General features: G+C 44.3%; 2 protein-coding genes across 5 annotated transcripts in view; both read left to right on the forward strand.

Annotated features, from left to right (window-relative positions):
- Positions 1-14,579, forward strand: part of LOC135909638 (semaphorin-2A-like) — a 58,093-nt gene extending 43,514 nt beyond the window's left edge. For 2 of the 3 annotated variants that reach the window (XM_065441656.1, XM_065441675.1), the window contains 3 exons: positions 2,612-2,739; positions 3,879-4,024; positions 13,861-14,579. In XM_065441656.1, coding sequence (XP_065297728.1) covers positions 2,612-2,739; positions 3,879-4,024; positions 13,861-13,891 — 305 coding nt within the window. In that variant the 3' untranslated portion in view covers positions 13,892-14,579. The remainder of the gene's footprint in view (positions 1-2,611; positions 2,740-3,878; positions 4,025-13,860) is intronic. The other variant, XM_065441666.1, reaches the window with a different exon arrangement.
- A 4,496-nt stretch (positions 14,580-19,075) lies between these two features.
- Positions 19,076-26,964, forward strand: part of LOC135909666 (semaphorin-2A-like) — a 33,094-nt gene continuing 25,205 nt past the window's right edge. For both annotated transcript variants that reach the window (XM_065441704.1, XM_065441712.1), the window contains exons 1-4: positions 19,076-19,235; positions 22,490-22,982; positions 26,269-26,362; positions 26,751-26,802. In XM_065441704.1, the coding sequence (XP_065297776.1) occupies positions 22,535-22,982; positions 26,269-26,362; positions 26,751-26,802 (594 nt within the window). In that variant the 5' untranslated portion in view covers positions 19,076-19,235; positions 22,490-22,534. The remainder of the gene's footprint in view (positions 19,236-22,489; positions 22,983-26,268; positions 26,363-26,750; positions 26,803-26,964) is intronic.

A 26,964-nucleotide genomic window follows, 5' to 3' on the forward strand; every position in this document is an offset into this window, starting at 1 on the left:
GGGGGTGGAATGCGAAAACGCCCGTGCACTTAGATTTAGGTGCACGTTAAAAAGCCCCGGGCGGTCGAAATTTCCGGAGTCCCACCCAATTCTTTTGAAAAATTGGGTGGAGGAGGAGTCCTCCACTACGGCGTGCCTCATAATCAGAAGGTGGTTTTGGCACATTAAACCCCATAATTTATATATAAAAATAGGATTTCCGCACTAATAACTGCGAGACATTATTCATGATAACTATGAGGAAGTATTAGAAAAAAAGTCAAGCATACGTGATGAGCAATTCTCAGAATTACAGCTAATCATGAATACATCACAAAATACACAAGAAATAAAAAATGCAGTGCTATGTACATTTCTATATAAAACACAATATATGAAAATATTTCATACAGTAACATATACAGAAGGATTTGATACGCACAATACAAAAAAAAATGATTATACAAGAATTGAACCTTTTCAAAGAACATTAAAACGTCTATATTCATATTTGCATCTAGATATATGTTTATCCTAGCATTGAAATAGGCGTTACTTTGTTTGCCTTGATTAAGTGGTACGGTAGTCGAAAGCGTAGCATTTGGTAAGAAGAATTTGTTCTAGGCCTCGGTAGTTCCCATATTTTAGAACTCCTTGTACTGACCGCCTTATGTTTTGCTATTACGTTGGAAATAGGTCTTAGGGTGTCGTTGTTTCTTTTAATACTGGTCATGTAATTTCGTAGTAACATATTTTCGTAAATGTACATATAGTGCGACGTGCTTCGTAATAAGCCAAGGAAAGCCCGTTTTCGTTCTTCCCGAGTTGTAAAACTGATGTTTGGATTAATACATACATAAAAAAACGCGTAACGCTGATTACTTAGATAATATAGCCTGTATTCCTACGGCAACTTTTACACATCCATTCAATTTTCGCGTTCCCGAAAGCTTTGAGACGAACCACGTTCGTTAACTTTTTGGGAACTACTGAAAGGCAGAAAAATAACCGTGCATTAGAACACAACAATGGCACTACGGAGCATGAGGACAAATTATTTCAGCTTTACATTAGTCAAGGCTTTTTAATTTTATCTTTTGTTGGGATAGAGTTTCGAAAATTCATGGAACATATAATGCCATTAACCTTTTGAAGTTACCCGAAGCTGTGGGTGTTACAAGAGAAATCGCGATATTCAAGTAGCTCATTAAAAGATACCCAGCTTTTAATAGTTATTTAATTGTTGCAGTAGTGAAGTCATGCCTTCATATAAGAAATCCCAGAACTGGTACCGATTTCGAGGTACTCGTTTCGGATTTCGGGAACTCAAAATGCGCTACGGAAGACATTGAAGTTCCGTTTACTAATTTACCACAAATCTTCTTCAACCCTTCACAATGTATTTTTGCGCAGCGCTCACAAATACACCGTGAACGCACACGAACTCGCACAATTTTTATCCTAATGCTGCTTCAAGCATTCTGGAACGATCTTAAATGGAACCACTATGTATTATTTTGTGGATTTCGAGGACGGCCATGTGGAAAGTGAGGAAAGTCCTATGATTTGTTTTAGGCAGACGTGGCTTCATTACTCTTTGGCTTCAATTACGTGATTGCAACACATGCCCTAAAATAAAAAGAATAGAAAATTAATTATTGAGTTTTTTAATTTAGCTGCCTGGAGGACATTCCGACTTGCTCTGCAAGTAATGTCCACCTCTTCAGGTAAGCTACCTGAAAAGGTAAAGAAGAGACGTCTGTCACAGTCTAATAAAAAATATGTGCAGACTGAAGAAAAAAGAGCTACAGAAACAGAGCGTATATTATAGCATAATAAAAGGTAGCCGTAGGCACCTTATTTCGTATGCCACGCTCTCCTGGCAGCAAAATTCTAGTCGTTGAATAGGCGCAATATAAGGTCAGAGAAAGAAGGGACATCTAAGTGAAAAGAATCTGAGGAATATAACATGTCCTTCAGGCGGTTTGTTGGTAAATACAGCGAGACAATGCTCCCCAATACGACCAACATTTCGTACACATTGCTCGGAAGATAACCGTTTCAGTTTCTATATGCACGGTGCCTGAGACCTGTAGGGCTCGCAAAAACTTTCATTGCGAACAGAGATGTTTGATTAGCTTGAAGATTTTTAGGGCTGTAGATTTCAGATGTTTGATTAGCTTGAAGATTTTTAGGGCTGTAGATTTCAGCAAGTCTCGTGAATGTAAACGAGCATGAGAGTTACTTGAACACAAGGTTGACGGTTGCTATTGAGACTCGTATGGCTTATTAAGTTCGCAAAATTTTTCATATGCGCCGTATGTGCAGGGCGGCACGCTGGTTAGTCCACAGAGCTCGCTTATATAGTAGCGAGATGAACAACCTCTCAGCGCACGTCATAGAACTAGTTTGTAATAAGTGCCTCGGCAGGCATCACAACACATGGACGTATGATCACGCTGATTCCACCCACCGTGACAAATTGCTGTGCCTTTGCGCAAGCACAATCCTTATCACAGCAGCAGGTTCACTTTATTGCATGCGTGGCAAGGGCGTAGAAGGAGGTGTTCGTATTGAGTGAGTTACTGGTTGATTGCAACTCAGAACAATTAACTGCGCTCCCAAACTGCAGAGACCGGCTTGGTGATGAAGGTAGCCGAGGAAATCATCGCCGGTGGCCAGGATCCCGCTCCAGCCGCGTTGGTGGACGCGTTCAACACAACAACAGAACCAATACGTAAAATGCTCGTCTCGACAAAGGTACGTGCGGGCGCTCATAGCAGCTTGTGCCGTGAAGCATATGTTGACCAACGATCGGCGACGATCACACCCGCTAAAGTAGCCCCGATGGAAACTCGTACAGAAGTAATGGAAGACTGGCAGACGGTTAGTGTAGTTGCACGTCAGTGGTGTCCAAGTCCTTTCACACTCCGCTGTTTCTTGTTGGGTGATGCACCGAAAGAACACGTATACTTCAGGTGGAAGTCGGTCGTGAAAGCGACCGTGGCTACATTTATAGAGAGCGCGGATTCGAAGGTTTGCGCGGAGGCAATGGCTGTGGCCCGCCTATGGGTGATGTAGAATGTCTAGTCGCAATGCGCGTTCGCATGGATGTTGCGATTATTATAATGTAGCGACATTTAGATTAATTGAACACAGGAATGCTGCATGTTACAATCATGTACTATATGGTTGAAATATATTGATAGGTTGACCAAGTGCTATGCATTTACACTTTCTCGAGGTGAAAGATTGCTTGCCGATGTTCCGTGTCTGAGCAGACAAAGATCAGGAATAAGGTACGCAAAAACCAGTCATTGTGAGAACGGATGCTTCGCCAACGCTTGCCCGTGCTATTGCATGCCAATCTTTTGCGTCTTGTGACTTATGTATAAGAGCCATCAAATGAAGCATCTCTATTTGAAGGAAAACTTACTCGAAGCTTCGTGTTACCAATTCATGGTCTGCAGCAGCGACTGTGCGGGTAATTCAGAGCCATTCTTTGCCTCTCAAGAAATCGAAATCGAAAGCGAACGAAATTGAAACACTTTGCAGCGTCTCTCACAAGAAAAAAAGAAGAAGAGAATGGCTGGTGACTAAGTAGTCAGTTTTGAACACACTGGAAGGTGTGCAGCTGCTGTTCATTATCACAACTATAGAGTGCTGCTGGGATATTGTTGCAACGGAATAATCAGGTCCGCTTTGGTCATTATGCTCTTTGTGCACCTGATCGTGGCGACCATGAAGTGCACGGGTAATCTTCAACTGTTTTGATAGCGCAGGTGATCTTTCTCTGGATCTTAATGACATTATATATGTCCAGGATCGAACACCGTGTGCCTGAGCGACGAGCCGTGATACTGCTGCATTCAGGAGCTTTGCGCTTTGACCATTCGCAGCACCGGAACCTGTACGTGTTCTCAGACGCTGATGTTCGCCAGTACCGCCTAGACGCCTGCAAGGAACGCCATTTGCACTGCCCAGCCTGCGTGCGGGACCCATTCTGTGGTTGGGATGGCACACACTGTCTCCCTCATGTTGGCGCGTGCGTATAGTTTTAATTGGAGTCGATGGTCTGGTGAAAATTTTTCGATTCTATATCCGTGCATTGTGAAGAGAAAAGCGTTTCTGCGTCATCATGCGAACCTTTGAGCGGTCTGTTTCTTGCTATTTATCTTGAAACAGATGCCGCTAGCAGTGCATGAGCAGACAACGGTAAACGCTCAATCGAAGATGACATATATATTGTACCGCCTATGTATAGGCGCGCTGCCCGTGACACTTGCCTATGCTAAATAATCGTCAAATAAATAATCTCGAGATAGTGAAGAATACAGGAAAGTTGAAAAGGCCTTAAAATGAACTGAGCTTTAGGTTTTCAATGCGATAGCACTTATGCGAACACTATCGAAAACATACAACTAAAATTCATTTTGCCTTAAGGTCTTTTCATCTTTTGTGTATTATTAACCATTTCCTGATTTTTTCGGTGCGATAACATTTTTAAGAACATTACCCGCCGCGGTGGCTTCGCAGCTGTGTTGTATTGGTACGCACGAGGTCGTGGGATCAAATGCCGGCATCAGCGGCCGCATCTCGATGCGGGCGAAATGCAATAACGCCCGTGTCCCGTGCATTGGAGGCTCGGTAAATTTTCCCTGGCGGTCAAAATTAAACCGATGTCCTCCGCTACGGCGTTCATCATAATCAAATCGTGGTTTTGGCACGTAAGAACCCAGAATTCCTTCTTTACACGAACACTGCTTGAGGCGCGTTCGCGTTTTCGGCGCCGCCGCCCTGCTCTCCAGAGTGTGGCGGCACAGGCGCGGCCCGGCCCACCGAGCCCGCGCTGCGTGTACAAGGTCACGTGATCTGCTCAGGGTGCAAGGGCGAGCAGAGAATGCTGTTGAGGCCAGGAGGATTCGTGCTGTCTACCCGTGCACCCAACGTTGGTGGTCATAGGAGCTGCTCAGTTTTGGAGGCGTGACACAGTTAAGTGGTGCAGGCAGCGGCAACCAAATAGGTTATAAAAACATATTCCCACAAAGGCAATGATATCCCTGAAATGGAGTTCGACGGCCACCATCTTAGGAGGGCCACAACCAAACAGTGTCTTATAGTGGAGGAAAAGAAGCGTTTTCCTAACCCTCTCAAGTAGTTCAATATGGCTAATCTTACCGTATAGATACTTGCCGGCGTGTATCTTTGCGATATTTGCTTTAGGATGAAGCCTGAATGTTCCTGATAGATATCATTGGAGCTTACTTCATCAATATCCAGCTAAAGCTAATACTTTCGTTGGAAAAGGTCAGCTTTTATGGTTGAATTAGCGTAGCACAATTATATATATATATAGCGTAGCACAAATAGCGTAGCACAATTAGCGTAGCACCACCCCACCAGGTTTTATTTCAGAGGTGAAGTAGGGCCAAGCGCTGGCTTTACGTCTTCTGGTAAGAGGATGTGCGAGCTGCACTGCAGCAATTTTTTTGTAAACCTCCTCGATGGGAACTCGGAAAGTTCGCTTTGGGTCAAGCGCGCACGCCCCTGGCTTCCGGCGCTCATCACGCCAGCGTTGTGACCCCCAGTTTTTGAGCTCATCGATTGGCTTTGTCCATGGGTATCTTTCTGCCCGTGATACCAGGCTTGTTTAGGTAGTAATTGTTTACTGCAATTATTGCTACCTGCGAAACAACGAACCTAAGTGCGTTTAATTGTTTACTTTAGTATCCCTGCCGATGCTTCGCCCTTCGGGCAGAATTGCGACATTTTCTCTTCTATTATCCTCCCACTGTTCTTAAGCTCTCGTCTGTGTTGCACAACTCCACATGACTAGCTTAGTTGAGTGCGTTCGCGTTTACCTTGTCATGAGCAACACACATACAACGTTCGTGATCATTGTGCCGTATAACCGATCACGGGCAGGAAGAGATGGATATTGTTGCGAGGTCGCTGCATGCCGGTTGTCAAGAAACGTTAGCGAGTTTCGCAAAAGAAATAAAACCGGAACTAAAGGTGAACTCTTGACATGCATCAATATTTCAACAATCCATTTTTTTTTGTATCCTCGGGTCTAGTTCGTGGTACGTACCAGTCATGATGTGTAGTAACACAGTTTCTCTCCTGAGGCCTTGGCCATATGTTCTTCGGCCTGATCGGTAGTAGTTTATGGTATCGATTTTTTGGCGCCTTTGGTTCGATCTCAGAGACAGTTATTACATCGGACTGGCAAGGCAATTTCCTGAAGTAAATTTACCTGGGACGGACGTCCTTTGATTCACTTTGCCTGTTTTCTTTAAATGCGATTCCATTTATGGAAATGCATTTCCGTTGACGTTACAGGAACCTGCAGACGGGCAAATTTCATTTCTACCGCTCATTTTTGGGCAGGAACGGGAACACCGGTTTTTCCTTTGGCGACAGCTACTTTCTGTCACACAGCGCTAAAGTGATCCATTTGCAGCGACAATCCCGATCCATTTGTAAAACTTCCCTGAACGTAGAGCGCGCCGTTTTACAGGGACACACCATTCGCTCCCTACAGTGTCGCTCAGAATTCGATATTGGAATACTCGCACAAGAAGTTTACTTCATGTTCGTTCTACTCCGTCGTTCAGACTGGCCATTTTATTACTATATCAGGCCACTTTTCGTGAGAAAAGATGAGCACACAGCTGCTTGACCACTTGTAGCAAGAAAAAGTAAAATAAATAAATAAATAAATGAATAAATAAATAAATAAATAAATAAATAAATAAATAAATAAATAAATAAATAAATAAATAAATAAATAAATAAATAAATAAATAAATAAATGCACTCAGGAACTCCCACGGGAGCTATTTTAAACATACGTCAGCATTTGCTACTAATCGCCTGTTTTTCGTCTTCGTACGCTGCTGTGTTCGTTGTAATCATGAGAATCAATTATAATCAAGCGGCCCCGGCACGAAGCTAGCGCGTTTTCAATGGAAAAGCGAGTTTTTCGCGAATAACAAAAGCTGCAGGTCAATTATTGAAAAAATGCAGGTGAAGATATGTTCTGGAAGACAGTCCGCACGAGCCAAATGCAGTGATTACGCTATGGCAAGCAAGAAATTTGTTCCCAGAGCGGTTAAAAGTTCAGCAATAGAAGCTTTTGGAAAATACGAAAATTTGTACTCAGTTTTCAAGACGAAAACGGTAGCCGTGATAAAACTATGGCTTCTATCGTAATAGCCGCTACAGCGTATGTAGTCCGGAGACTCAGCTTCCGACTAATGCCTATTTCGACTCTCTAAACATGGCGTAACCCTGTTGCCAAAAGCGATTTTTGAAACACAGTCGTGCAAGTTCATGTTGTGTCTATCACTTGCGGAAATATTGGAAGCCGTGGCCGAGTTGTTTAATCGCTCGCACATTTCGTTCCGCGTCATGCTCGCAGCGTTTCGATACCGTGCAGCGTGATACCTCTTTAACGCCACGTATGACCGAGTTCTCCAGTCTCCCACCAGATGATCGAAATACAAAACTGAAGATTTTTTTTTTTTGCAGGAGTGCTCTTCATATAATATTTTCTGTTTTTACTTCCTAAAACGTAGCAATACGTTGCTTATTTGTTAAGTCATCGCTTTTATTATCCGATTTTGTTCCTTGGACAACATAACAACAAACATGCACATGCTCTCGTGTTGCGCTAAAAAGAAAGCTATCGTGCCTTGCAGCATGGACATACTCAGGAACTCTGGAGATCGCACTTTAACCATCCTGCGGGACTTCACGCAATGCACATATGTAACTGAATGGGCAAAATTTTAAACAAATTTATTTCTATATAATCGCCGAGTATCAACAAGTTTCAGTTGTCTGCGCCAAGAAGGATGTCCTTCTTGGCGCAGACAGCTGAAACTTGTTGACGCGTGCGTGCGTGCGTGCGCGTGTGTGCGTGTGCGTGCGTGTGTGTGTGTGTTTGTGTGTTTGTGTGTGTGCGCGCGAGCTAGCGAGCATTTCCCCGCTTACACGTGCTCTTGGGGATCTATCTATGGGATAGGCACACGTATGGGGAGCTCTTAACGCCTGCGTCACCTCCGCCGCGGCTCGGCTCAGCATTGCACTGTGTTCGGGATTTTTTTCTACACGCGGAAATGGTGGTCAATATCGCCGCCCCAGATTTCGTCACGATGACACCGTCACCATCGGGAGGGCTCCGTAAGCCGCTACCAAGCTGTTCACTTTCGTTATCTTCCTTCCCTCGGCAGCAGCAAATTGTCTTGATGCCAGCGACGCGCTAAATCTGCACCGTCATTGCGTCATGCATCGCTTCTGCGACCAAGCAAGCTTTCGGCGACGCACGTTCGCTGCTGTATTGGCACTAAAACTTTAAAATGCTTGCCTTAAAAAAAAACAGCGTGCATAAATATCGAGAGCGGACTGGCCACAAGGGACATGCTCATGGGGCCATACTATTGATGACATCACAAAGTGATAGGTGCAGTCAGGTTGACTTTACAGGTTCGCAAGGATTGACTGACGGGCCAGTTGGTTCATTATCACGGAAAGAACAGCGCTTCAAATTGATAGTCAGCGAAGTGTGTGTGTGGTTCTTCTTTCGTGTTCCGTCTTGAAGCGCTGTTCTTTCTGTTCCATTACAGATGTTCCTTTTATGCGTCAATTACGCTTTCCAAGTGCGCTTAATTGGAAAGTTTTTGTTTGCATAGCTCTTACAGAAGCATGTTTAATCAATATTTCCTCGCTGGGCTAGATAATCCCGAGCACTGACTCCAAACAGCTCATTTTCTTTAGCCACCTAAGATAACTATTGAACATTTATTTAACGTAGCTTCGTTAATTACGCACACAACTTCTCAACTTACTTCGCATCTAGAGGTTACCGATATGAACACTCGAATGATAAAATGACGTAACTAATATTTGTATTGGTTTAATAGTTTTGCTTGTTGCAGTTAAAAGCAGCCGGTATATGGATGTTCCAGTAGGCTTCTTATAAAGCAAGTATGAAAGCTTGGACAGGTTATCTTGACGCAAATAAAGTTCGCGAGCTTAAACGCATGTATCCAAACGTGCATTTTTACGTTTACAGCCGAGTCTCCTACATTATACAAGGATACCTCAGCGCTACGGTACTTCACACAAGGTGTGCGAGAACATTGTGCGCGCTCGGAATTAGATTTCTGAGCGTTGGTGGCATCAGGCTCGGTTTCCTGGCATCATCTGGAATAAAAACAGTCGCCTAGGGGAAAGCACTGGATACATTTTCAGCACTTTGTAACGTATGGGTCAGCGCGGACATGTACGTTAGAACGAAAAGTACTGAAATATAAAAATGAGGGTTTTGCTACTCATATTTTGGCTGTCTAATGTTAAGATCTAAAGAAGAAAATAGTGTGATTTTGTGACAATTAATGCTGACATATGTACTTTCACGCGAGATGTCAACTCCGACAGAGTACCCGTGGTGGAACTGGCCCCTGAACTACCGGGTTACATTGAACCACGAAATGCTGGTTTGATAAATACCAGTGATAGGAAAGTGTTTAGCTCTTGAATTTTTGGTATGTCGGCGACGCTGTGCAGTCTTGGAGGCCCTTTTCACCACGAGAACCATGTCTCAGCTAATATTTAAATTTCAAGCAACTGCACACTAGTCTATTTCTCTTTTTGGGTGAGCTTTCTTTAGCTTCTAACCATTGTTTTAAAGTTATCGGTTAGCTCAAAACGTTCCTGCCTGTGTTTCTAATATCCAGTATGTTGTCACGAATTCAATAGCGCAAGAGCGTTATCTAATCTTGCGCACGTGAAGTGAATACTGGCGTCCATTCCCGATAACATATGAGCTCCCGAGTTTGGCTCAATTACGAGCATTCCAATCTGATGAACCGATGTTTTGATCTGTAATCAGATTCAGAGGAAGCGCTACTTTACGCGCAGCCATCGTTGTGCTTCGAGTGTTATTTTCTTTTTAAACGCAAGCTCGCCATATAGGAGTTAGATTTGTTGTGACTCACTCTTTTCAAATGGCCTTGTTCTTCACATCACTACAAGGTGACAGCATAGACGTTCTACATGTTCATTGAGTAAATACTGGGAAATACTTTAATAGGACCTTGATGAGGGCTAGTTGGTTCATACTTAGAACTGAGGTTAATACCTGGGTTAATACCTGGGAAATACCGTGTGCGTTTACACATATAATGCAACAATTTATATTTCGTAACATACTTCTTAATTTAGGAGGTTATAAGAGACAGGTGTTAAGAATAAAGAAAATTTTAATGCTTATTAGTCAGCTTTCACCAGATTTGGAAAGGAATTAACTTTCAATATAAATGTCCTTATGATAATTAAAAGCCTATCCGCTTGACAACGTTTCATCCGAGTTCCCCCTTTGCAAGCTGATAACGACTTAAAGGCGGTTCGTATCGTAGGCCCTTGACCATCCGTCAAACAAATGGTTATTCCGAATGTTTCATTCTGGGAAGGCGTGTTACCCTCCTACCCTTCACTCCGGTTCGCAAACACGCATAAGACGAAACTGTTGCGTGAAGAGCTTCGTTAGTTGAAACCCACGAGCTACCGTAACCCATATCGCCTATATCGCTGTCATTTAGGCTTAGATAAGAAATGTGTATTCTAAATCGACGCATAACAAATCCGAAAACAGCTGCCGGCGACCAGCTCAGCTAGGTTGCTTTCATTTCGTACTTCGTCCTAGCGGCTAATAGTAGCTCACAGAGCAGAGCGCTGAGTGCGGAAGTGGCAGAGAAGGTGGTCTACACTGTCTCATCACTCACTGAAAATTTCACGTCGCGCTGCTGGCCATTCCTAGAAAATTCTATATGCGACGGCCAGCTATTTGCAACAGAGCAATATAGTTTTGCGGTGGGAGAGTCCAGGTGAGAGACAGTGTGGTTATGTAGATGAAGACACGCTATTTTCTGCAGAAATTTAGGAATGAATGAATGAATGAATGAATGAATGAATGAATGAATGAATGAATGAATGAATGAATGAATGCCTTGATTATCGAGAAAAAGGAGGAGCAAACATCGGTGGAAGCACGTCTCAGCGCATTGGGAAAGGAGCGGGGGACAAAAAGAGGGAAAGCTGGAGTCCGGGTGGGTGGCAAAGTCGCAGTTTAGGGTCGAGAAAATATAAGCATGGGTTGGTGAAACCGGTTGAATTCTAGTGTAGATGTGTGATGTGGTGACTAAACGATTGGAGTCATCACCCAGCATCCGTCCTTAGCGGTAGTATAAGAACCCACCGTTCTTGGTAATGACCGTTTACTGAATATTAATCTTGGCAATTGCTTATTAATGGGCCATACTTCGCCGCGTATTCCTTAGTGGCGGGTTCTGTGGATTACAACTGCACTGTGGCGACAACTTACGACCATACCGTCACTCTTGTGGTTACCATACTCGTGACTCTTGCGATTGTGGGAATACCATAAGCATGGGTTTACTGCACAAGTTGGAGAATAGACAGTTTCGAAGAGAGTTTCTCACCTTACATGCGCTCAACGCAAGCACCATTGCAGCATGTTATGGGGCGCGTGCCTTCAAAACAGAAACGCGAACGCAAACATAAGAACGCGTTGGTTGCTGTGTTGGGAACAGGGTGCCGTGTTGGGCGTCGTGACAAACATACCCAAGCCAACAATTTATTAGTGACCATGCTTTCATTTCTATGGAAGGAGGTTATATACTTAAACTTCTGGAGTGCCAGACCCAGCTGCCGGCAGCCATATTGTTAGAGGAATAAAAGCGCGGCTGCAGTACGTGGCCGTAGTATAGGCGTGGCGCTCCCTGAGCTTGCGATTCCAGGATGAAAAATAATATTAAAACCCTTGAGGAAGTATATCAGTCTGCCGTTGTGTGTCACTGTTGTCGAAAAAAAGATGTGTAATGGCGACAGGTGCCTTGTGTTCTGTGTATAAGAAGCTTCGAGAACTGAAAAAATAAAAGTCGTATTTTCGTTTTCATCATTCAGAAACCTGCCGTCTGCATCGGCAGCGTGATGCCCTTTCGTCGATACGTTGTGCCGGCCCGTATTGGCAGCGACATGACCTCGAAATATCGTGTCTTTATGCTAATTCTTAAAAAGTCACTATTTGTGTAAATCAGCGTTCAAGTCGCAGATGATGAAGCTTATAGTTAAGAATGAGCGTTTTTGCTTTAAGCCTAAAAAACAAGAAAACAAATACAACGGTAGGTCTCATTCTTGCCCAGCGTTTCAGTTTTAACTGAAAAGAGTCTGTGAAAGCAAATTTACGATAAAGTTAAGGCGACGATCTGCACGCAGCCGCAAGCCCACATGGGCTCCAATGAGGGTAGCCTACCAAGGTGTTGTCATGTGTCAGCCAGCGGCTCAAGCCATCTTTACTTTCTTTTTTTAAATTTCTGCTTCCGTTCAGCCTGCGTCTGAGACCAGAACGAGAAGTGGGAAGGCAGATAAACCGACAGTGGTGGTGGGAGGCGGTAGCGTAATGGACAGCGTACCCAGTTCCCAAATGTAGAATGCTGCAAATGTCGACAATGTCAAGTTCCGTCACTCAACGTCTGCGAGATTTTGTGAATGCGATTTCTTAGAAGCTGCAGCATTTTCTTAGAGAATTGTTTCTAGTGCAGCATATACAAAAGGAAAAAAAATACATGTGACCTCCTTAATGGTTCATACCTCTGTGAGCAATGGCTCATACCCCCGTAAGGCTGAGGCCACCAGCGTTGAGCAAAGTGAAGCGAACAGTTCATACCTTCATTAAATTACCCATGCAAAACACAGAACAGCACACGTTTCAATCCCTGTTTAGAGGATGCAACGTAAAGCCAAAGCGAAACGTCGTTGGTGTGCGAGCGTGAACCCGCTAAACGAGCACGCGAAGCCGCAGCTGAGCGTCGAAAACCAGTCGAAGAAGCTGAACTACAAAAGCAGCAACAAGGCAATGCGTGACGGTGCATTACTGAGTGCGCAGCAGGCTTTCGTCTTCACGTGTTACAGGAGTGTACCAGGCTGCCAAACTATTGCATTTATTATTGAGCATTTATACTGTATTCAATAGTTAACTTTGAGTTCTTTATACAAATCCGTTGATTTTTGTGGCTACACACCAGAGACCCACACAGGCATATATTCAAGAGCAGGCATACCTTAGCCAAGCTATACCTGGGCCCAAGTACGCGATTAGAAGTTCCAAGCCATTATGCCAGGGCTGAAAAGCGCTTACGAACATACGCTATCTGCGTTTTTTTAAGTTGTCCTCCCACACGAGAAAATGTAGCGCCTTGAGTCCAAAATGTGTATTTCTTTTTAATACACGCATTAATATGCAAACTGAATGCAACTGTGGCAAGCTGCGAGATTGGCCGAAACCGGAACCCACTTCCGCACCCGCGCGTGCTTTAAAGGTGTGCAGACGACATAGAGAATAAACTCTATACAAAAGAGCACACGAGCGTAGGTAGCTCTTCCGCTCTGCAGTGGGCGGTCCCCTCAGTCCAGGAGTCCAGCACCCTTAGCTGCCCTTTCGCTCGGTTGAAACATGTGAATGCACATGTTTCTACCGAGCGAGAACCGTACAAGAGACAAAATATGTGTTTTTGGTGAATGCCATGCATCGTTTACGTTGGGTGCGCAGGTGCTCGAATGGAACCACACTTTGCCTAGAATGTAGGCGTGGTGCAGAAGTTTCTGGTGGCATTATTAGGTGGCACCGTAGTTTTTTTGTTTCTTTTTATTTATTCCCAGTTCTCCAAAGTATTGCGGTGTTTCCGATATCATGGAGGAGCATGCCGATGTATTCATGTGTCGGAAGCTTATAACTTTTGTCTCCAATAATTCATTGCAACTGAGTGACTGTAGTGCATTTTTCTTTCTTTTCAGACCGGCTGCTACCACAAGGAGAGCGTGCTGAATATATACAGCCGCGAAAGTCTTTGATATAAGCGCTTGCATTTACAGTTCATTGTTGGCACATAATTTAATTACAAAGCTTAGTGTAGTCGATGTCCTTCTGATCAATTGCTTTTTTTTCAGTGCTTTTGCCGGACATGTTTATTCTGCTCGTTACAACTGTGCGCAGAGCATTTTCCCTAAGGCATCTTCCACATGATACATGCAACCAGCGCAATATTAGACTGGGTACAAACAGGAGAAATAGACATCACCAATGCCGGACGTTTTGTTTGATACAAAAAGTACTATCAAACGAGCGAATAATGCCTTGCTACCCGGCGTTTATATCTCGGGCTCTGTCAAAATGGTGGATACTATACCGCTTTATGTTAGATGTCAAGCAAAGGTTTAGCTATAGGACCAAGCATATATCATCGTCTATTTCTACTTCACCAGTAGACTCCAAGATGTTTGCCTCATACAGCACTGTGGACGCCGTTCATCAAGTAGACTTTTCTTCTATTTATATAGTCGGCTGCACAAAAACACTACGCCGCCACTAATGCCGTATCGAGCGTTTATAGTTGTAGATTCATACGAAATTTGTGTCAAAGTGGTGTACAGAATAGAAAAGTTCGATTTTTTTTTTGCTCACTTTTCTATTTGAAATAAAACCACTGTACTGGATTGCTCAAGTACAAAACGAATTACGCACGTTTCCTTTTTTTCAACTGTTATTCAACATATTTTTCAAACGCTCTGTATAGCAGTACGACACTTGGGATGCACATGATACACATAGTATTCTTCCATCGATATGGCTTTAATGGCCTACCGGTGGTGCATGTTAAAGGAATTGTTAGAATTTTATTGCAATAAATCAATGTTCGTCACAACTAGCAGTTCATCACGAAGACAGTGGCCACACGATGTCATACGCGCGCGAGCCAATGACTAAAACCAAAATCAATAAAAAGATATGGTTTCTGTTTCCATGTAACATATTTGTCCGCTAAACGACATTCTGCGAAGCTTCTTAGTCCTCTGAACGTGGACGAAATAATTTACCTGGCGTATATTCTTTTTCTTTTAAGCAAATTTATCATATTTATTACGTAGTATATTTCAGTGTGTGTAGTGCCACTGAGGCCAGGTCCTTTCATGCCGTACTCTCTTGGTCACGTTCTATTACGCTGGGTAATGCAGAAAACGCAGAGCTGTGGACACAGCGGCGTCAGTGAATGATTGTTAAATTTGCAGCTATACCCAACTAACGTGAATGATATGTAGATGATGATGATAAAAAACTTTATTTATGCATCTTTAAAGGGAAGGGGGCAATGGAATATAGAGTGGGGGGAGGAACTACTTGAAGTAGGCTTCCTTTATCCTCTCAGCCCACTCCAAGATGGCCTCCTGAAGACCGGGCCTGGAGATGCGCAAGGCAGCCTCCCACTGCTCCTCACTAGAAATTAATTGTTTGAGGAAAGGGGAAAGGAGATGAGTGGGGGGCTAGAGGTCCCGAGCACAACCTGTGTACGCGTGCCATGGCGATGGCTGTGCATGTGCCATCAAGTCTGCAGGCATCGGTTAAGCAGTCACTGTCATATATTTCTCAGTTCTCGGTTGCGCCGTTGTGCATGTGAAAGTGGGCATGTGATTCTGGCTGTGTGCCACTGGATAGGTGCTCGGATAGGCAAACATCATAAGAGTCAAGAAGTGGACAAGTCTATTTCAACAGCAGCCAAGTGGGGAGAAAACAAGAGGCATCACAAGAGGCAAGAAGTGGAGAAGTCTTTCAAAAGCAGCCAAGTGTGGAGAAAAAAAAGTGAAGTGATCAGGGTGTGACCCGAGAGTACGAACCATGTTTTGAAGCAACAGCAGCAGCAGGGTGCATTGAACGAAGAGCTTTGAGCTATGGAGAAGTGAACGTATCGGTAACAGAAATTTGAAGAAGTCGGTTGCACAGACGTGAAGAATTGCACAATATGGTGTGGCGCTACATCGCTTCAATGCTAATCGCATTAACGTCGACATGTGTCGTGAAAGAGGTTCTGCTGGAACTTATTATTCTGGCGTACGGAATAATGTACTGTCTCCGACTTTATTGTTTCAAACTTTGCAGGAATCGTCGCACTTTTTATATTGCAGCTAACTTTTTATGTGCACCGGTCTTTTCGGCGCTTTCTTATATGCAATACATTCACAAGTGATCAAGTTACTTGTAATCGTTTGTTCACTATCTTGAACGCTCCAAAAGCGCCATCTCATAGCAGCACACTTTTTTTTTTCTTTAGGCTCCTTCACCCTCCCCCCTCTTGTATTTTCGTGGCTAACTGCAGATCAGTGTATTATGGCTCTGATGTCATGCTTTCAATGCTTCTTGCTTTCTATCGTTTTTGCTTCGACGAATCGATTCTCACCTTCGTACGCGCAGAATAACTCGATTGCATCGCCGGGATTGCAGTAATTGCTACACGTCCGCGACGCCTCTGGGTAATCATGACTAAGAATTGCTTGAAAAGCGCCCCTACACTTGCTTTCTTTACTGATGTGGTTAATACAAAACTGGCAAAGTTCAAGTGGGAAACGCTGCAACATCCGCCATACAGCTCTGACCTGTCGCCTTGCGACTTTCACATTTTGGGGTAACCGAACAAACAGCTCAAGGGAACCAGATTTGTGTCGGAGGATGACATGAAAGAGTCAGTTGCAGACTGAGTCAGTTGGAGTTTCATGAGACTAGAATCATGCGACTCGGTTGTCAATGGGACAAATAGCTTATTGCTCATGGAGAGTACTTTTAAATAAAATACCCCGTTTGTCATATATTCGCATTGGATCACTTTCATTTGACTCGCCCTCGTATATTTTGCAGAGCTCCTGCTTTTTATGCGTGCTCTCTGTTGCGACTATAATTTCTGTGCAAATACTCACGATGCACACGACCGGTGACAGCTGCTCCTGAGCAATACATTGGAACAAATGACAGCGGGATTCAGATTTTTCACTGACCGTTGCATATGTACAAGAATGTAAACGCGGTTCTTGATCGACAAAGTTTCATTAACATATTTGTCCTCAACTTGTTCATTTCATGGCCATTGCATTTTTTATATCAGCGGCATGCACTGCTTTGCTGGTTTCGATCTGATATAGTTCTAAAGTTCGTGTGATATTTTCTTTACTTATTAAATAGGCAAGAAACATGAAAGCACTGATACCACTTACTTTGGGCACAATTTTTGGCACATACGAGTATATTATTTTATGAAAAAATACATATTTACTTGTTTTGACAGTGCGTGGCGTTCAAAAATTCGTTTGCAGCATCTTTGGCAATGACAATGCAATTATTATTCATGCATTTGATCCCTAGAGTAATAGCTTAAGAGGAAGCTTTTGTTCTGACCCAACTCCGACGTGGCCTATTCAAATACATGTAAAACGCGGAAACGGACGGGCGGACGGAAAAAACTTTAATGGGAAAAGGACCTGCGAGGTTGCCAGCCCGGGCTCAGGCCACCCGGGCATTATGTGCGGTGAGGCATAGCCTTTACACCGCTGCCCGGGCCCGCTGGATAGCCCATAACTGGTCGTGTAGTTCCGAGCTAGTCAGAGCGCTTAGCCGTCGCTCCTCGAGAAGATCCGGTTCTATCTCGTCCTCTACATATACTGATCTGATCTGTGTGCACTTCCATAAGTTGTGTGCAATGTCTGCGTGTTCCTGCTTGCAGAGTTTGCAGCTCGCGTCTGGGATTTGTGTTGAATTTATTCTGTTAAAGTGTACTGGGTTTCGGAACGGTCTGGTTTGCAACTTTCTTCAATCCGTTTCTTGAGGCCTGTTGAGTTGTTTGTGGGGTTATGGGTATGCTTCCCTTTGTTTCGTGTAGTGTGTCAGTATGTCGTGGTACGTGACCAGTCTGTCCCTGTCATCTTTTATCGCTTCTTCGTCGTCGTCGCCTCCTCTATCCTCTCCATCGCCTCCGCCGCAGTCCTCCTCTCATATATGCCGGGATCCATTTGAGGTATTTGGGCATAATTTTGCCGTTCTTAAAGTCTTCTGCTCTGCGGTTCAGGATTTTGGCCGCCTCGGTGGAGACCCAGCCCTTTGTGAAGTTCCTAATACGCTTTTCTGCGATAACCCTTGAATAGCTTTTAGTGAAATTTGTTGCATTTGAGAGAGAAAATTAAATTATAGTGTCTGTCGGAAGCGGAATTTCGATTTAGGGCCTGAATTTTCTTAAAAATATATCGAAAAATTCGAAAGTTCGGAAAAAATAGAAGCAAAACGTTTAAATCTAATAGCTCCGCATGAAGAACAGATATCGCGGTCCTGTGCACGGCATCTATTATAATAGTCAAAGCGGCCAAATTTGGTATGTAATTTGTATCTTACGTGAATTGGTTACGTAGTGTACAGGGGTTCTGCAAAAGCCGTATTTCCATAATACTAAATATGTTTGAGATTCATGTGTAACATATCGATTTTTTGCGCTGTAGATATACTATTAGATGTAATCAACAGAAGTGTGAAATAATATTTTCATTGTTGAATTACAGAGTTTTAAACTTGATAGTTTCGCTCTCTAAAGATTTACAATTTTGGCCAATTTTTAATAAAAATTGACAGCCTAAATGAAAAATTTGAAACTTGCAGTCCCTAGAATTTAAGTTTTTCTTTTAGATGCGACAAACCTCGTCAAATTTCGTTCAGCGGTTGCCGAAAAAAACGAATTCCGCGTCTACATGTATTTAGATAGGAGCACCCGAGCTAAAGCTTCCTCTAAAGGGGGAGGCCGTGCTGCAACGTGAGCCCCCCACCCCTTCCGACCGAAATTTCTGACCGCGCCACTGGCTGTAGTATAGTCGGACAACGCTTGCATAACCATGGCGCATTGGGTACCAATGGAGGATTCGCCATTATTGGAGTGATTACGGGAACTTTGGTAGTGAGCTCCGTTGTGTCACGTGCGTGTGAAAGTCTCCTCTTTCGGATATAAAGGTGCTTGATCAGCCGTTGAAGGATTTCTTCTTGTTTCTATATAGGCGATTTTCTTGCTAAATTCCTAGCTCGTTGCATCATTTCTAGCTCCTATAATTTTTCCTCAAATACTTTCGCTGCTTTCTAGCCAGAACGAAATGACTTCTTTTTTTTTAAATTCTGTCCGAGCCTCCCATAGTGGGCACAAGCCACGAATAGTGGGGAACGAAATCGAACCAATCAAGAAGCACTTGACTCCAGCGGCTGGCTGTTCCCGTTGCTTTAGGGCTTCGATCACCTTCCTGCATTTCTGCTCTTTTCCTTGAGTGGAGTCGCGCCCCTTCGACTGCACAGGGCATACACCGCCGGCATAGCACAGGTGAGGCCCCCAAGCCGCAGCTTCATTTCCATCACTCGGCGTGTCCGCCGGTTCTGCTGTCGCTCAGACTCACTCTTTCGGATGCGAGGCTGCAGTGCACATCCTCGAAGCACGACACGTTTTGTGCTTAGTGGTTCGGTAAGGATGCGACCGCATGGCCGGCGACGTCATCTCGTCTGCTAGTGCCGCGATTGTAGTTGTTCGAAAGAAGCGGTCTGAAAAGCATGTGTAGCTTTCCTTCTAGTGGAAAGTTTCGAAACTAAGCGTGGGAGAGTCGGTACAGGCGCTTAAGCGCCTACGAGGCCTTTCACCATGTCCCGTTGGAAACATAGGTTACGCCGGGTAATATGCAAACCACCCGTCTATAAGGTACGTTCAACCGGATATATATATATATATATATATATATATATATATATATATATATATATATATATATATATATATATATTCTGGTGCCGTTATTGCAAAAAATCGAGTTACCCTCAACGCAGCAGAGGCTTCCCTACAATCCTTCGACCAGCGTTCTCTGTCATCATTTATTGGTTACTTCACGCACGCTTCGTAAATAGTTTCCGCTGACAGGTCTGCACGCGCAGTGCCCAACTTTCATGCTGCACGTGATATAATGACTAGTGGGATTAAACCTTAATGATGCGTGAGACATGCGTAATGGTGTGACACTCACCAACAGTTTTGGTTCTTCAGAATGGCATTACCGATGGGAACAGATATGCAGTGTTTCACGTATTGTGAACCAAGGATTTTTAAAAATGTGTCCAGTCGCAACCTAGTGAAACCATATATGCTTTTAGGATATTTTTTTATATTGGGCTTAATTAGTTGAATTATTTAGAACAGTTAAGCAAAATTTTTTAATATTCCTTTTAGGGCCAAGTGCGTTTCGTTAGGTTGTAGAGAGCATTTTATAACGGCCGACACAATTTTCTTTTTTTTTGTCTGGCAACGTATATGCTGCGTAGTGATTTTTTCTGGCGTTTAAAGAAAGCCCTTGAAATATGAACTAAAACCATGTGACTGCGCTCGTGCACTATCGCATTGCAGCGCCCTCAACCGTGCCTCGAGCCTATTGCTTATCAAGGACGACGTTGCTTCCTTTCCGTGTGCCTCCGTCAAAGATACCGACGCACTGCGACGCCGATGCCTATAGAGCCGCGGCCGCTTACTTCGTCACGGTCCGCGCGCACGGTTCTTTCGCACGAAGCGCAGTTGAGGGCGCTGCAATATGGTAGCGCATTAGCGAGGTCACGTGGTTTTATCTCATATTGCACGGGTTCATACATGGGATCGTAACAAACATATCGCTGTAATCAAATCACCATGAGGACAAACCAGCACATACTACCGAGATTTGTAAAAAAAATAGAACAGATAAAAAAGGAAAAACAAACATTACAAGACAAGAGAAAAAGGACAATGCAACTCGATGCCACGGTCTAGACTCCTCTAACAAAACAACAAGCAAGTAACAGAACTTGAAGTATTAACTTAGCCCGATAAAAAACACGGAAACAAGAAAGGTGGACAAGGACAAGAGCTTTTAATTGTCCGCCTTTCTTGTTTCCGTGTTTTTATCACGCTAAGTTACTACTTCAATTATGGGCGACCAACTAGCCCAACAATCAACTCTTCAAATAACAATACGGACGGAGAGCAAATTTCATGACAGGGCGCATGAGAACAACGAAACATTTGTGGGTTCTACGGCGCATGCAGATAAAGCACTCCACTACCGAGCTGTTCTTTGGAAGAACGACTCTTTTAAAATGTTAGTCTTGCCGGAATATTCCTTTTCCTTTTTAGGGTGAAAAGAAAGTGATTTGTGCCGGTTATCAGCGTTGATGTTGTGTGCTCTATTAATACCTAGCTGGTCATGAAAAAACAAGTAAAAAAATGTCATCCATTCCTGATAACGCCTTGAGGCCAGGCTTTCCAATTGCAACTATCACCCTAATATTATTTTGTCAGGATTGTCATTTGTTGGGCGTGTTGGTAAACTGACTTGGAAAGCATATTTAGCACCAGAGAACAAGGACAGAAGGGAGACGACATCACAATGAGCTAACGTCAACAATTTGATTTTCAGAAAACACCCACCTATTTAACCCATACACAGTGCCTATTTAACCATGCACGGTTCGAACTATAGACACATGTTCTACAGTAGGCAAGCCTTACGAAGCTATGTTCTGCAGGCCTTAGCCCACTTATTCTAACGCTTGAAGAGTCGAGTGATAACGTGCTGCGTTTCTTAGATATTCAGCTCGTGCTTATAGAACGGCACACGTGTTGGGAGTCTAAACCTAGAGCTAATAAGCCCCTGTCCCTGTTGCAGTATCAGTCCGCCCACTCAAAGCTCGTCAAGGGGAGCATTGCCGACTTGTGCTTTGGAAATGCATTAAAGAAATCTTGCCACCATAAGGTCTATACGAGTCTTATGGATCAGTCGGGAAGGTTACCAGCAGCAGGGTTTCCGGAGTCAGTGGAACTTTCGGTCGTACAGGGGCTGCTAAAAAGATGCGGGTCAGACAGCACGACTCGCGACGCAGCAAATCAACGGACGGAACGCAGAAAGAAGGCAGCGGTAGTGCCCTGTCTGCGTGTAACGGCACATAGTCTTGAGAAAATGGCTAGCCGGGTGGACACAAAAGTGATCTTTTCAGCGCCAGAAAAGCTCCCGAAAATATGTCGGTTAACGGACCCCTACGGTTAGCGAGCTGTAGGATGCTCTACGAATCATCGTAAAGCACCAGTGGGTTGGGTAAAAGTTGTTGTTTATGAGCTCCCACTGTCCTGTGGGAAAAAATACATCGGACAGACAGGAAGATGTCTTAATGACTGGTTACGAGAACACGTGAGAACACGTGAGAACGTGAGAAACGAGCAATACGGTCATCTGTCAACTCACTGTCAGGAATGCGGCTGTGCGCCGGTGTATGGGTCCTGCGGGTTTCTTGCTAGGCACAAAGGTAAAAATGTGCGAGAGATTCAGGCTCAGGCTACCTGTCGGAATAGCGATACGTGTGTAAGTGCCCCTTCGTTCGATTTGTTAGATAAGGAGACGGCTTTTTTTCGATGGTTAGGATTTGGCTGAGGCAGCGCCACTGTGCATGGGTAAATAGGTGGGTGTTTCCTGAAAATCAAATTGCTGAAGTTAGCGCATTGTGATGTCGTCTCCCTCCTGTTCTTGTTTGCTGGTGCTAAATATGCTTTCCAAATTATTTTGTGTTCAGACGTGCTGCGGGCTCCGACCTCACGTGGACGATTGAGGACGCGCGATGTCCTCAAGTGGGTCATCTGGTGCGCCAAGTGACACCGAGCTGCCAAGCAGTGTGACCAAGCCGTTGCTATCACGACAAGCGACGCCAGTGCACCAGGACGAACCGGGAGAGCTTGAGCCGTTGACCATGCCAGCGACATCGTCCCACGAAGACGAGCACGAGTCACTTGCCGTGCACGCAAAGTCGTCTCACATCAACCTGGTCTTCGGCGCTCTGCTGGCTCTGCTAGTAGCGGGCTTGCTAGGATCGGCGCTCACACTGATCGCCCTGCCGAGCTGCCTTAAAGGAAAGGACAACAGGGATACTTCGGGCACCGCCGCCGCGCTTCCGTGCGTGCCGAAATCTACGGGGCGCCAGGCACCCGATCCGAAGGTTACAATCCCTACAACCACCACCCCTTCGTCCACCACTGTTGCTCGCGGATCCCATTCATCGGCAGTTCTTGGTACGGACACAGCTGCCTGTTGGCAGAGGAGAGATATATGGCCTAGATTCAACAAGCTTTATATTATCCAAAGTTTCCGGATGACCTCTCTGTCTGTCTGTATGTATGGTTTCGTGTGTGCGTGTCTGTGTGCGTGCATGTGCGTGTGTGTGTGTGCGTATATCAGCATAAACTCAGCCGCGAACAGGAAATAACCGATCAGAATGCGTCACACGCAATTCAGTTATTATTTAATTCATTCATGTTTATTAGCTTTATGCAGAGAAAATATATGAAAATACGGAGATCACACGCACTGTTGGAAACGATGTTATGCGAAGTATTTTGCAGGCAGTCGGCTATCCTGAAATGGGCAGTGGTTTCTCAAGGAGCTCTCAGATGTAGGGACATGTTTTTGCATAGCAAGCTGTTGGTGTAGTGGGATTTCAAACGTGCTATTGGGACAAAGGAACAACAACACAGGAAGTGCGGAAAATCGCAAGTACATTTAATGCGCATTTGTATACACCAACCTAGCCAGCGGGGTTATTGCCACTAAAACTTGCCGATGGGCGCGCGACAAATCGAGAAAATCCGACTCGCCGCGACCAGAGCGCGAGCGAATATGTTCGCACCCGCGTTGGACACCAACGCCTAATCGTTCGCGTGTACGGTCACGCAAATAGTGGCGTGGTCGAACGATCGTGTTCCTTTAATCCGATGTCCTGCTCCTAAGCCTTTCGCAGGACGGTCCCACGAAGAGCCGGCGAGCTGGCGAAACGTCTACAGAGCTTGCCGAGCCTAAGCCATGGAGGGCAGCATTAAATATCAGGGAGTTAAATTTGATAGCAACTTTCATCGGAAAGACCAAATCCGCGTCGTTTGTAAAACGCTGTCCTTAAGCTGTTACACTCTCATACGTGTGCAACAATACTTTGAATTGACTTTGCCACGATCTTTCTACCTTAGCCTATTTCACTGCCACCTTAGTTATTATTGCGAATCGTGAGCCAAACACACGCAGCTTACCTGACACCGTTACTCCGCTTACAAAAGCGGGCTATGCGTATCGTTACATTTTCGTCAGTGCATCATCCCAGTTTGTACTCTCTTTGAGAGACTACGTGTGCTGTCGTTTATTACTATGCGGAAGCACAAGATCTCCCACCAAGAAAGCAAGATAATAAACACTAATACACCTCTGCGTCGTAACGTTTTCATTTTCCCATCGCTAAACACTCGACACGTAAGCAACGGCAATCTTAATCTCTCTGTATGCTTCAATGTGGACGGTGAAAGGCTGATCGAATGTGGAATGACTTACCTCTTGAAATAAAACTTGCAACAAATTTCGACATAATATGTAAGCGCTACTTCCTCTTTAACCAAGTATTGTCGTGACCTTTTGCTGATATACTTTTCATTTCGTGTACTACCCTTAGTTCGTTTATTTATGTATTTTGTTTTCTCGTGTGTGTGTTTTGTCATTGATGTAGATTATTATGTGGTTGTCCATGTAGTAAAAAATATAGCTGGTTGCTAAATCTGGGAGTGAAAACTCTGCTTCATTAGGCGATGGCCTGACTTTTCAAGCGCCTTCGACAAACATGAATGCGCAATATTTCATTTTAGAAGTTTTGACTCCATAGATGCAAAAGGAAGCAGATGCTTTCTTGTTCTAGGTTCATACATCCGATACGGGTGATTTGGTTCAAAGACAATTCTGTTGTCAAGAAACTTGATGCTGTTGCGCTCGGGCATCTCATGAGTTATACTCAAAGGCTCTAGACACCTTTCGAAACATATTGACACGTGTATTTATATTTATCGGGCGACCAGGTTTCACCGCCTAACAAATCTTATCGCGCAGCGCGGGACGCGCTTGCATGTATCCGAAGTTTCTGGAAAGTTATCGATGCTTCTATCCGCGTGTCTGTTGTCGCCGAACCTTGTGTTATCAGATTTCATCGCGTGACATGAATGGTGTAGAACTTTGTCGAAGACACGCGGGTCCCATCAGGTAATCTGGAACATTCGACGACTGATCTATAAAAGCCGACGCGCTTGACCCGCTGATCAGTTTTTCCGACGATCGCCGACCGTGTTCGCCGCTATCGTTGTGCTATAAGTGTAGCCTGTTTTTGTGGGCACAGGTTCGCCCAATAAAAGTTAGTTTTCTCGTTCACAGTATTGCTACTGTGTTATTGCTTCTTTCTTCACCGTCACTACCACGTGACAATATTAAAATAGTTCCAATTTATGCGTCAGGGTTCTTACACGTCCTGTCTAAAATAACTAAAAAAATCATCCACGAAACCAAACACTTTTACAACACCGAGGTCAAATATGCGTGTAGATATGACCCTGTCACGCTGGGCTAAAAGTAAGCCACCTAATAAAGGAGCTATACAGGAACCGATACAAATGTCCTGTTTTTGGAGGTAACTATCATTGTCAAAGGTTACAAACGTGGACGTTAAATACGCAGTCTATAATTCTAAAAAGGCGTCAGAGCTTATACACGAGGCATTTTGGAAGGCTAATTCACCCCCCCCCCCCCAAATGGTCTATACAATCTCCAACACACGAACGTAGTTCATCGTGTGGCAAATAATACAGATCTTTGATGTCGACTGAATATGCATACAGCTGCCTTCCGTCGTTTTCCCCAAGAGCATCGACAACAGCATCACATCCCTTAATCCCAAATGGGTCATCTACTTCCAATCTTTTTAAATTTTGTTGCAATTATGTGCAACGGACCTTAACCACGTACCTTCTTCAGGCACTATCACGCGCAAAGGGCGTGCCACCTTATGCGTCTTAGCCGTGAAAAACATATCTAAGCTGCATTTTTGCTTTCTCTGTGCTGTGTACCAGTCTGCTAATTTCTAGCTGTTTGCATAGCTTCTTAGCTCTGGATTTTCCTTCGGGATATGCGCACTATTGACTCTGTTGAACAAACCTTCCACTGCAAGTGTCGCGTTTGACAAGAACTGGTTGTGGCTAAAAACAGCAAAAACACCTTCATTGTCGGAATTTAGTAAGCACAGTCTCTACACTTTCAGGGCATTTGCTATTTGCGGAATTGATGCACCACTTCTTGCCTGACTGCACACAGAATTGTTCGTGTTCGAATTTATTCTGGTTAGTACACACGATAGTTCTTTCATTCGATCCTACCCTACACTGGGATGGGTCTGGCGTGTGCTGAACTTTTTCTTTTTGACTATTTGGCGTCAGCTGCGTCAGACGCTACATTACATGGCTGTGAAGTCACCGTCTTCCTGCCGTTTTTTTTTCGCAGTGGATCTCCCCGTGAAGGTGTTCACGCGTGGCAAACTCTTCTACCGCTCAGCCTACCTGGACGACAGTCGCGGACACCTCTTCGTCGGAGCCATGTACGTGTGATATATGCTTATAGACGTCGGCTTGGTGCAGTTGTTTTCACTATAACAGCTAAGGGAAATCACTCCGCGTGTCGTAAATTTTCTTTCATTGGACAGTTCATCGTTACCGTTGTTGTTTAGGCGGCAGTATCAATACAGCCGTAAGTGATAAACCCTTGGATGAAATAACCAGTACGGCGCACAAAGGGAAACCGAGGAAACGTGGAAGACTTACAAGCTACGATCTCCTTCGATCTTCACACATGCACACGCAGCCTCTGCCAGGGTATCTTGAATACTGCCGCGGCCAAAGTGCTTTTGCCGTCACTTTATTGAAGCAGCATACATATTTATGCATTTTCTGCCGGTGATCTTATGCTGTGGCGTGTCTCACTCGCAGGGAGAAGCTGTTCCAGCTCCCACTTGACGACATAAGCAGCCCAACTTCGAAGGTGACCAAAACGCACACGCACGTGTATTCACAGGTTCTCATAACTGCGGCAAGCAGTTGAATAATTTTTAGACTACCAGCACACAGGTACCTATTCATTTGAATTCAGCATCGTGTTTTATTCCACAAGGATTGCATTGAGAGGCTCAATAAACGGTATTCG

This window comes from Dermacentor albipictus, chromosome 1, assembly GCF_038994185.2.
Source record: "Dermacentor albipictus isolate Rhodes 1998 colony chromosome 1, USDA_Dalb.pri_finalv2, whole genome shotgun sequence".
NCBI lineage: Eukaryota > Metazoa > Arthropoda > Arachnida > Ixodida > Ixodidae > Dermacentor > Dermacentor albipictus.